We start from the raw sequence: 15999 nt of genomic DNA, 5'->3' as shown, positions 1-15999 counted from the left end.
GGCCCGGTATGACGGCAAATATGGGCATGGCACTTCACACGGAACAGCTCCGTCACGACACGGTCCAAGGGGGAATCCTAACATATCCAGTGACATTTTACGGTCCTAAGCAAAGCAAACACATGACTTCAGACCAAGGTTTCTTAATTTCTTTTAAGGAAAAAATACACTTTTTCTTCTTCCTTTTTAATTTTTTTTTTTTATGTTATATGACTGTGCCAGGGCTTAGTCACGGCATGCGGGATATAGCTCCCTGACCAGGAACTGTGCTTCCCATGCGGCTTAGTGGTAAAGAATCCGCCTGCCAGTGCAGGAGACTCGGGAGATGCGGGTTTGATCCCTGGGTCGGGGAGATCCCCTGAAGAAGGAAATGGCGATCCACTCGAGTATTCTTACCTGGAAAATCCCAAGGACAGAGGAGCCTGGTAGGCTACAGTCCAAAGGCTTGCAAAGGAGCTGGACACAGCTTAGCAACTCAACAACAACAACGGACAACCCCTGCATTGAAGGGCAGAGTCTTAGCCCCCGACCACCAGGGAAGCCCCTAGGCCAGAGTTTCTAACCTTGGCACCACTGACATCTTATAATTTTATACTGGATAATTATTTGTGGTGGGGGCTGTCCTATGCATTGTAAGATGTTTAGCAGTAGCCTGGCCTCACCCTGCTAGATGCCAGAAGCAACCCCCTCCAAATAACCAGGACCAAGAGCATCTCCAGGCACTGCCGAATGCCCCCGCATGGGTGGGACGGGATCGCCCGACTGAGAACCACTCCCTGATGTGCACAGTGAGACCTGTGGCCGTCTGCCCTCACCCAGGCCCACACAGGAGGCTGTGACGCCTGTCCAGAGGCCAGAGGCCACCCGCCAATGACCCCAGAGCCACACACGGGTGCTGTCTTCTGCAGACCCCACAATAACCTGCAGGCTCCTGCTGACTCAGACCAACACTACAGCTGGGGCCCGCAGAACACCACCTGTATATCAAGAGGCTGGAAACGAGGTGCTGAGTGGCCCCGTCCAGGGCTCAAAGGCCTGTTCTCTCTAGGTGGTCAGGGGAGCACCTTTGTAAAGCACTTTACCCCCAAATCGGCTTCTGTGTCACTTTACAAACACCACGACACAGCCACCTCACATAGGCTCGCCAGTGCAGTTCACAACACCACCCCTCGGCTGAAAACCCTTCAGCGGAGCCCTACTGCTCTCCAGAGAAAGTCCAAACACCTAAGCAAGACTCTGCTGCCCCTGACAGGCTGGCCACTGCTCGTCACCCACAACAACGGCAAAAGCAAAAGCGGCAGTTCGCACCGGTCCAGGGCTGCGCACCGTGCTCAGCCCTCTGATCCAGCGACTCATCTGTTCATTCACAGCTGTGACACTGTGCGTGGACAGCAATACCGTCCCCGTCCTGCAGCCAGGAGAACCGGATCTCAGCAGGGGACGGAACACGCCTAGGCTCACGTGGCCAAGCTCATCAAACCCTGCTGGAGTCAGGCTCCACGCTGCCTGCACCTGATCTACCAGGGCAGGCTCTGTGAGGGCAAGTCTAATTCAGTTACTGCCGTATCTCCAGCACCCAGAATAGTGCCCGGCAGAGCAGGCACTCAAACATGGATAGATGGAGGGAGGGAGGGACGCTACCGGAGAAGGAAAGAAGGAAGGCTGGAAGGAGGGGAGGGTGGAGGGGTGCGAGAACGGGGGGGTGGGAGGACAGGGAGTGGGGGGGCGGTGGGAGGATGGGGAGTGGGAGGACGGGGAGTGGGGGGGACAGGGAGTGGGAGGACGGAGAATGGGGGGACGGGGGTGGGGAGGACAGGGAGTGGCGGGGACAGGGAGTGGGAGGACGGGGAGTGGGGGGATGGGGAGTGGGAGGACGGCGAGTGGGGGTGACAGGGGTGGGAGGACGGAGAGTGGGAGGACAGGGAGTAGGGGGGATGGGATGGGGGGACGGGGAGTGGGGGAACAGGGAGTGGGGGGCGGTGGGAGGATGGAGAGTGGGAGGACGGGGAGTGGGAGGACGGTGGGTGGGAGGACAGAGAGTGGGAGGACAGGGAATGGGGGGACGGGGAGTGGTGGGGACAGGGAGTGGGAGGACAGAGAGTGGGAGGACAGGGAGTGGGGGGATGGGGTGGGGGGACGGGGAGTGGGGGGACAGGGAGTGGGAGGACGGAGAGTGGGGGGACAGTGGGTGGGAGGACAGAGAGTGGGAGGACAGGGAGTGGGGGGATGGGGTGGGGGGACGGGGAGTGGGGGGACAGGGAGTGGGAGGACGGAGAGTGGGGGGACAGTGGGTGGGAGGACGGAGAGTGGGAGGACAGGGAATGGGGGGATGGGGAGTGGCAGGGACAGGGAGTGGGAGGACAGGGAGTGGGGGGATGGGGAGTGGGGGTGACGGGGGTGGGAGGAGGGCGAGTGGGAGGACAGGGAGTAGAGGGGAAGGGGGTGGGAGGACAGGGAGTGGGAGGACGGGGCAGGGGGGTGGGATGATGGGGAGTTGGGGGACAGGGGGTGGGAGGATGGGGAGCGGGAGGACAGGGAGTAGGGGGACGGGTGGGAGGAGGGGGAGTGGGAGGACGGAACGGGGGGGTGGGAGGACGGGGAGTGGGAGGACAGGGAGTGGGGGAACGGGGGTTGGGAGGAGGGGGAGTGGGAGGATGGGGCGGGGGAGGTGGTGGGAGGACGGGGAGTGGGAGGAGGGAGTCGCTAGTGCGGTACCTACCAAACCTGGCTAGCTACCAGGATCACCTGGGGAGCTCATTAAAACACTGAATCCCAAATAAATAAATAAATAAATAAAAATAATAATAAAATAAAATAAAATACCGAATCCCAACCAACCTGGTGAATGACAGTCATCCACAGCCACCCCAAGGAGGAGGAACTGCTCTTAGCGAGTGACCGCGGAGAACCACAGGGTGTGGATTTGAGGAGGCAAAGCCCTGTCTCCCAACCATCAGGACCGTCAGGAGAAAGCTCCAGAGGCCTGCACACCCTCAAATGCCCCTCACCAGGTGTTTCTGGCGCTCGGCCAGCTGGCTGACACGGGCCGGCCATCCGCTCTCAGTGCGGCGGGGCACCTGTGTTTACCGCTGGGCCCGTCCTGCCCCTGCAGGCCCCCACCCCCGCCCCAGCTGCCACAGGTCTCTGGGCCACCTGGGAGGTCGTGAGGCCAAGGTAAACAAAATCGGGGTGGGGGGTGGGGGGGAAGGCCGGCAGCCTCCGGCCACGGGCACTGTCAAAGCAGGCCCTCTGGCTCAGTGCTGTTGGAGGTCACCTTGGCTCTAGAGTCAGGAGAAACCTTTTGGGAAGCTACCTCATTCACTCATGATAAAAGAGACCGAACAAAGAGCCATGTCACACTGTCAGAGTCCACCTGTGAGCTGCCAAGTTCAGACCCCATGGCAGCATGGGAGGGGATGTGGGGAACTAGAGGGGCCCCCAACACCTCAGGAGCTTCTGTGGGATATGATCCAACCGTCCTTTAAAGTTAAAAATACCCCGTGCCCTCTAACTCAGAAATCACACATGGAGGACGCTGTCCTTCAGATAAACCCAACATGCGCGCATGATGCAAAGGTGACCCCCACACACAGCTGGTGGAAATTTAAAATAGTGCGGCCACTTGGGAAACAGTCCAGGGGGTTCCTGAAAGGATCAAACAAAGTGACTGCATTGCCTGAGGAGCAGCCCTGCCCCTGGGCATACACCCAGCAGAAATGAAAACACACAGCCGCACAAAAAATCATTCATGAAAGCTCACAGCGGCAGGATTCATACCAGCCAGAAAGAGCAAACAACCCAAATTTCCATCAACAGATGAATGGGTCAACAAACTGTGGAATATTTGTAGAAAGGAATATTACCCGGCCACATAAAGGAATCAAGTCCTGAGACACACACACAACACGGATGGATCATGAAAACGTGGGAAACATGCTGTTAAGTGAAAGAAGCCAGTCGCAAAAGGCCACATACTACGTGATTCCTTTTCTAGGAAGTGTCCAGAACAGGGGAATGAAGAGATGAAAGGTTGCTTAGGGCAGGAGAGGTGGAGGAGGACCAGATGGATGGCTGGAGGGTACAGGGTTTCTTCTAGGGGTGATGAAATGTTCTAAAACTGTGGTGGCTGCACATACCTGGGAATATACCAATCTGTGAATGGATGAATTATAAGGTATGTGAATTGTATCTCCATAAATCTGCTAGCCAAAGAAAGGAAGAATCCATGTACAGTTGCTACAGCTAGTAGCAAAAGACTGGAAAAACCCAAAGCGTCCGTCTCTAGGGGTTAAACTATCACACTGTAGCCAGAATGCTATGTGGCAATGAAAGGATCAGATCAATATGCTGATAAGAAACCACCTCAATGGGTAACTGCTCGGGGGCCTCCCCTGGCAGCTCAGTGGTAAAGAATCTGCCTGCTGGCGCAGGAGACACAGATTTAATCTCTGATCCAGGAAGATCCCACGTGCCTCAGAGCAGCTAAGCCCGTGCACCATAACTGCACAGCCTCTGCTCTAGAGCCAGGGGGCAACAGAGCCGGCGCCCCAGAGCCTGTGACCCACAGCAAGAGAAGCCACTGCAAGAAGAAGCCGCACAGCACAGCTGGAGAGTGGCCCCAGCTCGCCACAGCTAAAGAAAGGTCCAGGCAGCAACGAAGACCCAGCACAGCCAAACATAAAGAATAAAAACTTTTTTTAAAGAAAACTACTAAATTTAAAAAAGAAATCGAAGTGCAGAAGTATATGCAATAGGTACTCATTCGTGTAAAAAACAACAGACACATCCCACAAGCACAGAAGACATCTAGAAGGCCACAGAACCTGGGCGGGAGCTGGCCTCTGGAGCCTGGGGTGGGCCTGGGGAAGAGAGACATTTATTTATGAATTGTCTGATTTTTCCCCAAGCGTACGCTTTAATTTCTCAATTTAAAAGAAGTCAATAAAAACTCATTAAAGCAAGTCTCTGCAACTGGACGTTGCTTAAGTCTCTGGACTCTGAGTGAAAAAGGGGCCTTAGGAACTTGAGGATCTGAACCCACTGCCCAATGTAAGGGGGAAGGAAAAAAGAAGCTGCCTCCACTCGCAGCAGAGCTTCACTGGAGGGCTCCACACACTCAGCGATGTGCTCTGTCCACATGGAGTAAAGCACAGGCCTCTCGCTCTGCTGTCTGCACTAAAACACACATCTGGCTACCAGCTGATGACTTTCCACAAGCTCTGGCCAGTGAGTCCTCAAGAGCGCACACGGCTTGACCATCAAGGCAGACCGCATGGTCCCCGAGGCCGTGAGATGGTGCGCTCAGCCCCCAGCAGCCCAGGTGAGCTGTCTGGGGGTCATTTCCAAGCTGGCCCATGCACACCTCCGCACCAGGGCTTTCCTGGCCGACGTCCCCCACCTGCCCCAAACCCCATCAGAGATCCAGACAAAGCGGCGCCACTTCTCCTTTTCAGAAGGAGGGGTCGAACCGATGACGCCTGCGGGCCCACTGCTCCAGGTGGGGTGGTGAGAGGTACTCACGGAAGCCCTCGATCTTGTCGGCCGTCTTGCTCCAGGCCACCTGCCGCGTCTCCATGATCACCTGGACGGTCCTCCGCTCCGGGGTGGACTTGCGGAAGCTGAACACGGTCATGACGGTGCCCAGCTCCAGGGCCCGCTTGATCTGACTCTTCTCGTACTCCGGGAGGGTGTCCACGTTGGCCATGGTGCTCACTGTCGTCTGCTCCCAGTGCGGGGGGAGGCGAGGAGGAAGGGGGTGGACAAGGAGGCTGGAGGGAGGAAGCAAGGGGAAACTGGTTTCAGTTAACTGAGCGGGCTTCGGTTAACAGGAGGAAGCTTCAAAAGCCAAAATCCCATCTCATGCCCATCAGGATGAGCTTGGGGAGAAGGCGCTGGCAGCAGCGGGGCTCACCAGCTGCTCAGACATTTAAACGGAAGCAAGGTGTGGGTGGAGCCCTTGACCTCAGTGAGCCAACCGTTATCTGGGCTTTGAATAACCAAATCACCCCAACCTGGCCACCACCTCTCCTTCCCCAAGCAGGTTTATGCTGTAGAATATTTGAATAGCCAAAGAAGCCCAGGCTGGCTCCCACCCCAACCCCGACACCCCGCCCAGAGACTTCTAACCACCCCTTTACTTTCCGAGTGGAGCCGGGAATAGAGAAAAAAAACCGCCCAAATGGGTCTATGGACACCTCTGCGTGGAAATGGAGCAGAAAGGGCAGAAACCAGCAGGGCCCGGCAGCCCCGCGTGGAGGCCCCCGCTGACCATGTGGCTCTGGGCAGGCCGCATGACCCCTGGGAGCCCCACTCTGAGTGGGAAGCCACCAGCGAAGCACCTTGTGTGCAGCTCGGCTTCTGGGGGTGGCCCTGGTCACCCCTCACCCTCCTGAACAGTCAGAGCTCCCCAGAGAGGTGCCTGGGCCCCAGGTCTCGGAGCCTTCCTTGCCTGGCTCCTCTCACGCCCGCATCTAGCCCACCAGCAAGCCCAGAAAGCAGTGGGTCTCCCTGCGTCCCTGCTCCCTCCAGGGATCTTATACACGTGGGTCAGTCTGGCCGCCTGCTCCCACCCCAGACCCTGGAGTGAACTCTCAGACCAGGAACCAAAAGGATGCTTTAAGAAGAAGAGTGGAAGGGGACGTAGGCATACTATGGTTGATTCATGCTGATGTATGGCAGAAACCAACACAATGTTATAAAGCAATAATCCTCCAATTAAAAATAAATGAATTAAAAAAAAAAAAACAAGAGCGGGACTTCCCTGGTGGTGCAGTGGATAAGACTCCACCTGCCAACAGCGGGGACACAGGTTCGACCCCTGGTCCGGGAAGACTCCACACGCTGCAGAGCAACTGAGCCTGCACACCACAGCTACTGAAGACCACGTGCCTAGAGCCCGGGCTCTGCAGCAAGAGAAGCCTCCGCAGGGAGAAGCCCAGAAGCAATGCCATGGAGAGTGGCCCCCACCGGCCACAACTAGAGAGAGCGCGAGCAAAGCAAGGAAGGCCCGGCACGGCCCAAAATAAAAGCACACAAACAGAAAGAGTAAGAGTGAATACAGGTCGCTCTTACTGTGCTCTGTATGACCCTACCCCCCCCCCCAACATCCTGCCTCCAAATGTCCGAAGACTCAGGGCCCCTCGCTCTGAGGGACTTGACCGCAGCCCCTACCCCAAGCCACTACACCCCCAGGGCTGAATTCCACCCTTGTAAAGGGGAAGAAAACAGACAAAGGATTCTCCTTCAAGGGAGGCTGAAGGTTCTGCGGACTAAACCAGATAGTGTATCTCGGCCCTTAAAACAAAGATTCACGGTCAGTGACGCTCAGGTTTAGCTCCTGTTACTGTCCACTGTTGCCTGTATCTTTTTTCCCCCTTTCCCACTCAGTCTTTATATATATCAGTTCAGTGCAGCTCAGTTGCTCAGTCGTGTCCGACTCTTTGCAACTCCATGAATCGCAGCACGCCAGGCCTCCCTGTCCATCACCATCTCTCGGAGTTCACTCAAACTCACGTCCATCGAGTATAATTGCTTTACAATGTTGTGTAAGCTTCTGCTGTACAACAAAGTGAATCAGCTATGTGTGTACCACACACTGGAGAAGGAAGTGGCAAGCCACTCCGGTATTCTCTCCTGGGAAATCCCACGGACAGAGGAGCCTGGCAGGCTGCAGTCCATGGGGTCGCACAGTCAGACACAGCTGAGCAGGCACACAGGTGAGTATACCACCTATCCGTTCCCTTTAGGACCGCCCTCCCACCCCCTACCCCACCCCACCCCTCGAGGCCAGCACAGAGCACAGAGCTCAGCTCCCCGTGCTCCGCAGCAGCTTCCCACGAGCTGTTCATTCCACGTGTGGTAGGGTATGTACGTGTCAGTGCCACTCTCTCAACACATCCCACCCTGCCCTTCCCCTCCCCGTGCCCACAAGCCATTCCCTACACCTGTGTCTCTATCCCTGTATCTTTCTTATCTTGTCCCCACCTCCAAATCCCTTTAGGCTCCCACAGTTCTTACTTTGCAGAGAAGCTGGGTGTTCAGCCAGGGCTGCCTGGGCCTCCCCACAGCCTCTGTGCCAAGCTGCTCAAAATCAGGGTCTCAGCTGTTCCAGCTGTATAATGGGAATAATGCCACCCTCGAGGGGCCCTGGATGGACCAGACCCCACAATGTTTGTGCAGCCCCCAGTCAATCCTATAGGAAATCAACCCTGAATATTCACTGGAAGGACGGATGCTGAAGCTCCCAAAACTCTGACCACCTGAGGCAAAGAGCCAAGTCACTGGAAAAGACCCTGATGCTGGGAAAGATTGAGGACAGGAGGAGAAGGGGATGACAGAGGATAAGAACGTTGGACAGCATTACCAACTCAATGGACGTGAGTTTGAGCCAACTCCGGGAGATGGTGAAGGACAGGGACGCCTCATGTGCTGCAGTCCATGGGGCCGGAGAGAGTTGGACATGACTGAGCAACTGAACAACAAAAGCAGCATCTAGCAGGGCCTCCGATGATATTAATCAGCCAGCTGATCAAAGTGTTAACCAAGGGTCAGCCCTATAACAGGCACGGATGGTGGACTCGCACGCAAACGAGAGGTGAGGCCCGGGCCCTGTCCTTTGCCCTCGTCCCCCTCCCCCCCTCCACCCACAGCCAGGGGCACCTCCCAGGTGTGCTGACAGCCCAGCAATAAAATCATAAATTATACCTGCTCTCCACCCATTAGGAAACATCAGCTCCATGATTCTGCAGAAGCAGAGACGTGGGGGTCTCGAGGGAGCAGCAGGAAGGGGTCCCCAACTGAGCCTAAGGTGAGGCTGGGAACTTAACAGTGCTCAGAGGAAGCTTCTAGGGGAAGAGGGCATCTGAATCCAATCTTTAAAAGAGATGAAGCAGGAGGGGACGGTGCTCTAGTCCGAGGAACTGGCTGAAACAAAAGCCCGGGGACCAAGGGTGTGCAGGAACCCTGCCTGATCCGAGCCTCCCGCCTCACCATCCCTATTCCAGGTCAGGAGACAAGCAAGGGGCCTGAGGCCAGTCTCCGCCCTGGAAAACCTGCTGTTTATTGGCCCTCCCAGGTGCCTGCACCTGCCGTATCGGGTTCATCTCATTTACCTCAGAAATACTGGCGCTGCAAACTCAAGGCCTGGGAGGTGAAATCACGTGATCAAGGTCACGGAGACATGTGGCAACATCAGGATGGGAACCCGGGTCTGAATCCCATACCCCTGCTCCTTCTGCAACCCTCTTCTGGAATTCACAATCTGGTCAGATAGTAACTAACCACGCAGAGAGGTCAAAGGACTCATCCAAGGTCACACAGCTGCAAAGTGTCAGAAGCAGGACACAGCTCTCGAGTTCCCCACTCCCAGGTGCAGCAGGGCACAAATAGGAAGCACACCCCCTCTCACAACACCGCCACTTAAACCAGCCGACCTGGAAGCACCAGGGCCCTCTGGAAGGGCCCTGCACTAACCTTCCCAGGATTCTGGTCACTCCCCATTCAGAAGCCCAGTGGACTGGCTCAACCATAAACATCAAGTCTCTCATGTCCTTCTCTAAGAACCAGGAAAGCATCCTTACGGCCACAAGATCCCTGGAGTCAACCACTAAAATCTACCAGCTCCCAAGTCGGGCTTTCAGGGTTCAACGCTTCAGCAACTAAGACAAGGTCTCCAAGGCCTTGACCCCGGAGGAGGGCACTAGCCATCACCGGCAATTTCTATTTTGCTTCTGCTTTCAAAAAAAAAAAAAAAATGAAATAGGCTTGAAATCCCTTTCTTGTTCCTGTTTCTCATCCTCCCTGGGTAATTTTATAAAATGACTTATGGTGTTAAACACAAATGAGGCTGAGATTTAATAAGATCCTACTTTTCACGTTCTTCTCTTTGAAATAAACTTCTGGGAAAGACAAATTATCATATGACATCGTTTATATGTGGAATAAGGTACAAATGAAGCCATCTACAAAGCAAATAAAGGGTCACAGATGCAGAAAACAAACTTATGGTTCCTGGGCGAAAGGGGAGCATAGATTGAGACTGGTATCGACATATACACACTACTGGAGGTAACTAGTAAGGACCTACCGTATAGCTCAGGGAACTCTACTCAACACTCTAGAATGACCTATATGGGAAAGAATCTAAAAAAGAGTAAATACATGTATATATATGGGCTTAAGCAGTGGCTCAACTGTAAAGAATCAGCCTGCAAGGCAGGAGACATGGCTTCGATCCCTGGGTCGGGGAGATCCCCGGGAAGACGGCATGGCAACCCACTCCAGTGTTCTCGCCATGGAAAATCCCATGAACAGGAGAGCCTGGCGGGCTACAGTCCAGAGGGTGGCAAGGAGTCGAGACAATGGAAGCAACTGAGCACACGTAACACGTATGTGTATATATACTTGATTCATTCTGCTGCACAGCAGAAACTAACACATTCTAAGCCAACTATATTCCAATAAAGATTTTTTTTAAAGTAATGCAAGGACCCAGAACCAGGAAACAGAAGTTTTCCTCTCTTCAAGGCTCTCAGCACACGTCAGAGCAGGGCAGGATTTCATACAAAATCCCACAAGACAATTCCCTTGGACTCCGGGCACAGTCGCATCCCTGAAAGGTGACAGCCCCTCTGGGGGCAGGAGGGGTGTTATCGCTGCGTGTCACACCCACCTGCAGAAACAGGGTGACTCACATTCTCACTGGAGGAACTCGGCAGGGCCAGCCATGGCAGGTATGGGTGTGCCTTAGTTGCACTTTTATTTTTTTTAGGGCAACCTGCGAGCATCTATTAAAATGTAAAACATGCATCTGCTTTGATCCAGCATTGTGCAGAAAAATGCACAAAAATATTTGTAAGAGGAAAGATCAGGAAACAATTCAGCTGCCCATGAATGGGTTGGGGGGGGGGGGTGGTATCCCTTATATGATGGGACATACACGTTAAAGAATTGTTTAGCTGCTCTGTCGCATCTGACTTTTACGACCCCACAGGCTGTAGCCCACCAGGCTCCTGTCTATGGGATTTCACAGACAGTAATACTAGAGTGGGTTGCCATTTCCGTTTCCTGAGGATCCTCCTGATCCAGGGATCAAACTCATGTCTCCTGAATTGGCAGGCAGATTCTTTACCACTGAGCCACCAGGGAAGCCCACATTAAAGAATGTTCAGTAGCTACTGAAAAGAAGGAGGAAGATTTACAGGTACTGTGATCTGGAAAGATTTGTGAGGCAGATGAAAAAGAGTTGCAAACTAATAAATATTATTACATGTTTAAAAAGGCTGTCTGTTGCCATATGTGAAACAGGTTCAATGCATGAGACAGGGCGCTCAGGGCCAATGCACTGGGATGACCCTGAGGGATGGGATGGAGAGGGAGGTGGGAGGAGGGTTCAGGATGGGGGACACATGTAACCCGTGGCGGATTCATGTCAATGTAAGGCAAAAACCACTACAATACTGTAAAGTACTTAGTCTCCAATCAAAATAAATTAATTAATTTTTAATGATTTTTTTAAAGGCTGTCTGCTTATAAACCTAGAAGGAATGGTTATTTTTGGAGAGTGGGAGAAGGTAAAGGGTCTGACCATCGGCTTATGACTAATTTAAGTGCTAACATAATGGATGAGTTTTTCTGCTTTGAGTTTTTAGCGTTTTCTAAGTAAAGACACGGTTTCAAAAGTTTTCTCATTTTCAATTTTCCATCAACTCCACTCAGCCCAAGGGCTATTTATGGTGGTCCTGGCTTTGCCTCCTCCAGAAGAGTTTCACAAGCTTGGGGAGAAGGGGGCGGGTATCATTAGGCAATTTGAGGATCGGGGAACCCTGCAGTGGTACACACGCGGCATTGGTCTCTGTAATAAGGGGACCTGCTTGGGACCGCCAGGGACTCAAAACTGCCTGCAAGCCTGTAGCTGCGGACGCTGGCCCAGGCCCCCACGCAGGGCCCTTAACCAGAGGGTCAAGAAGTGGCAGATAAGCCCCAACTCTGCATACAGCCCTGGGATGTAGGCCTGGGTGGCCCAAGTATCCAGGGGAAGAAACGGGGGCTCAGAGTCTTTGATGTGCCCAAGGTTACACAGCTGGAACCGAAATTCTAATTACGTTGACTGACAAGGCCACCTGTTTCCCGTGCGCGTCACCCCCACCCAGCCACCCCACACTTTCTTACTCTAGTTCAAGATCAGGGTGCTAGAAGAGCCATCCCAAGCCCCCTCTGGAATCCAGCTGCCAACACCCCCTCCGCCGGGGTGGACACCGGACTCGTCTTTCCCTCAAATTCTTCCGCTGTAGGGTAATCACCCCTCCGCGATTCCACAGCATAACCAGGAAAACGCACAGTCGCACAAACATAATTGTGCACACCGCTGTGGGGCAGACAGGGAACCCTGGATCCCTCGAAAACCCTCCAATCTCTCAGGGCAAAGGGCTGCGCCTTCCTTGGTATCGCTCGCCACCCACCCACCCGCAACCACCTGTGTAGTGCGAGGAAGTGCCAGGGGCCGGCCTGCGCCTGGAGTCCACAAGCCCTGGGCACAGAGGTGGCCAGGAGACGCGCCCGACTCCACGCGGGACCCCCAGGGCCACCGGAGCCTAGAACTCAGGCGCTGGCGCGAACCCCCGACCGCAAGCCGCGTCGCTTCCTCCGGGTCCCATTCAAAGCCGGGCTGCCCCGCGGCATCAACCGACAGAGTGGCGCCGGTCCGGGGTGAGGAAGTGGCCGTCCCCGCCCGGACGCTGGGCACAGCGAGCGGGGGTTCGGGTGGCGCGCCCCACCCCTGCCCGCGCCAGCTGCGCCCCGCGCAGGACCCCCTCCCTGGACGCGGCTTTCCGGGCGCGCGTCCCACGGGCGCACGCCCCCGGGGCGGCCCCGCCCGACCCGGCCGCTCACCTGGCCGCGCCCCCGCCGCGGGTCCCGGCTCCGGGGTCCCGCGCGCAGCCGCCCGCCGTCCGGGCTCCGGGCACTCCCTGCCGCGCACGCCCTCCAACGCGGGCGCTGCTACTTCTCCTTCGGCCGCGGCCGCGCGCCACGTGACTCCTCCGGGGCCGCCCCCCGCGCCCGGGCCCGCCCCGCCCCACCCCCGGCCCCGAGGCGGGCCCAGCGCCGCCCGCTGCTCTGAGCACCCGGGGCGCCGCGTGCTCCCTCTCGGCGGCGGGCCAGCCTCGGGACCGCGGCTCCGCGGGCCGAGGAAGAAACTGAGGCAGCGGAAGGGGATCCACCTGCCTGCCCCAGGTCCCTTGCAAGGTGGAGAGAGAACTTCCAGAGGGACCAGCATGTATGGAGCGCTCACTGCACACGTGTGTTTTACATGCATTTAATATGCTCCCCTGTAACCCCCGTGAATTGGCAGTTCATGGTCCTACTGTGAGACCGTCACTGAGTCTGCGCAGGTGTCTGACCGCCTCTTACTACATGGAACAAACCACATAAATACCCTAAGCTCAGCTTCCTCATCTGTCAGACAGGATCAAAGTCCCAAAAGTTTGTTCTAGGGAACATGGAATACCAAGAGGACTGCTCTCTCGCTTTCCCAATGAGAGATTATCTTATGGTTCCCTCTATAAACTTCTACGCGTATAGATGACACCGTCAAGTGCCTAGTGATGGATTTAGTTGATTCATTGAGCTACACCAAGCCTATTTCAAGTCGCATATTGCATGATGTAACATATTCTTTGAGAAATATTGCTCTTTTCCTCTTTCCTGTTTCATAAAGCTGTTTTATTCAGACCTTCCATATGCATCTTGGACGTGTCTGCTGTGACGAGAGAGAGACTTTCTATTACCTATAGAGTTGTCAGGACACGTCAGTTCTACTCCTGAGCCACTTGACTTACGGCATTTTTTTAAATCTATGAATGTTGCTCTAGCTGAAGATATGATATCTAAAGCCACAGGGCTCATGTGCTAACTTTAGGCAAGCTGGACTCATTTTTCACTGCTCCTAGCCCAGGGGTGTACACTTGCTATTTCCTATAGATCAGTTATTGCACTGCTTTTTAAAGAAATCCTTGAAACCACTTGAAAACATGGGGCCACCTCCCCAGGAATGATAAATCTGGGTTAAATTTATTTGCTTTTTTTTTTAAGAACTTCAATTTATATTTCCATCGATCCTTTTTATCATTTCTATTTTGGTACATGTTATCTAATGTACATGATAAAGTGGTACAACTGCCTATGTGTAGAATTTATTATTACAAAGTCCATGTGTATAGTGGACTATGTTAAATTTCTTGCTGATCAGATGAAACTAAAGGCAATTGGCTTTGGAAACCACTGTGGGAAGCCCTGGCTCCTCTTCTCGGTCCAGATAGGTGCTGATTCTGATTGGAGATCTCCCTGGTCCCCAGGAATCAAGCAAGAAAGAAGAACACGGAGCACCTACTTCAGCTTACTTTTCTTGTGAGCCTACAGCATTTTTGGAGTTAAAATGTCTGTTGTGCTTGAGATGGCAATTTGATTTTTTTCATATTTTTAATTGCTTTTCCTCTTTTTCACTGTTTTCATTTTTCACGTAAACAGCTAAAGGAATCCAATGCAATGAATAGGAGTGTTTGGGGCTCCACATCGCCTGTTTTTCTGCAACTCGTTTGTTCAAAATAAAGTCACTGAGATAGTAGGCCTGGTTCTGGGAAGGCTCAAATACAAAATGACATTTCTTCTCCAAGGCATAAGGGGTGGGGGGGAGAAGCCACCCTGTATATTCAGATATACATGTAGTGGAAAGTCCCCTTCACAAGTTAGCTATGCTAGGGCTCAAGGGCATTAAATGGGGTGGGGGGCGGGCGGTGGAAGCAGAATTTGAACCCGAGTCTGTCTGCTGCTGGAGCCCGGGGGCACACAGGCCCATCCCCGGCATTACTAGGAGGAATGCAAGCAGGGAGAGGTGCCCATGTAACCACTCCGCATAGATTCACAAATGGGTCAGGAAGTGACCTCAAAGGGTGGAGGGAACTTTCTTTTCCTTTTCATATAAAAAGAAAGAAGAAGGGGGAGGGAGGGAATAATCTGAAAGAAAACTGTGTTTTAATCAGCATTGTCCGGACTTGCTATTCTGTCCCTCACCAGTCCTCAAGGATGATCGTGTGTTTCTTCATAACCCTCTTCCATTTGCTAGCAGCCATGATGTATTGGACCATTAGCACCCCCCACCCTGTGCCTGTTTCCCTCTTTGCAAAAATGGGTATAATAACTGTACCTACCTCCCAGGGGTGATTATAATGATTAAATGAGACAACGGAGCGATAAAACAGGCAAAACAGTTCAGCCATCACGGTCGACTGTTTTCAGTATTGTTATTGACAGGAAGAAGAAAAAGGCCCGTGCTGCAGTGAGAAAGCGTAGATCTGGAGGACATGGGGATCTGGGTTCAAATTCCAAGGCCACTTCCTTAGCTGTGTGACCTTAAGCTGGTCAGTTATCCTCTCTGAACCTTCAATTTCCCCATCATTCAATCTACTTTTGGGATACCAAGAACAGGGATAGAAAGTATATTAGTAGTTGCCTGGGACTGGGGGGGCCATGGGGGGTCTTGGAAGGGGTACAGGGTTTCTCTGTGGAGGGATGAAAATATTCTAAAATAGATTGTGATAATGGCTGAACAGCTCTGTGAAGATACTAAAGGCCACTGAACTGCAGGCTTTAGATGGGTGAACTGTATGTGATATGAATTATGTCTTAATAAAGCTATTGGGGAAAAAAAAAACCTACCTTAGAAGGCTGTTTAAAAAATGAATGGCTAACACAGCTTAGCACAACACAGCCTTCAATAAAGGAGCAGTTGCTCACATAATAATCATTATTAGAGAGCAGGTCTTCTGAACCTGGCCCTCCTTGCCCTGCCAGTCTCCGCAGCGGCCAGGCCAAGGCCCGCTGCCCTGCCCCAGTGCCTTGCCATCCTCCTCCCTCCACCCCCACAGCCAAAAACAGCCAGAAAACCCCTGAGAGGCTTTGAGTTTGGCTTCCGTTCCTGATATTGTTCAGAGAAGTGCATGTCCC

General features: G+C 53.6%; 1 protein-coding gene across 1 annotated transcript in view; it reads right to left on the bottom strand.

Moving 5' to 3' along the window:
* Positions 1 to 5707, bottom strand: part of PLCG2 (phospholipase C gamma 2) — a 150146-nt gene extending 144439 nt beyond the window's left edge. Inside the window, exon 1 of the mRNA XM_052655699.1 lies at positions 5521 to 5707. Coding sequence (XP_052511659.1) covers positions 5521 to 5704 — 184 coding nt within the window. The 5' untranslated portion in view covers positions 5705 to 5707. The remainder of the gene's footprint in view (positions 1 to 5520) is intronic.
* Between the last annotated feature and the right edge of the window lie 10292 nt (positions 5708 to 15999).

Source organism: Budorcas taxicolor, chromosome 18 (assembly GCF_023091745.1).
Source record: "Budorcas taxicolor isolate Tak-1 chromosome 18, Takin1.1, whole genome shotgun sequence".
Lineage (NCBI taxonomy): Eukaryota > Metazoa > Chordata > Mammalia > Artiodactyla > Bovidae > Budorcas > Budorcas taxicolor.
This window is presented reverse-complemented; position numbering and strand designations above follow the sequence as displayed.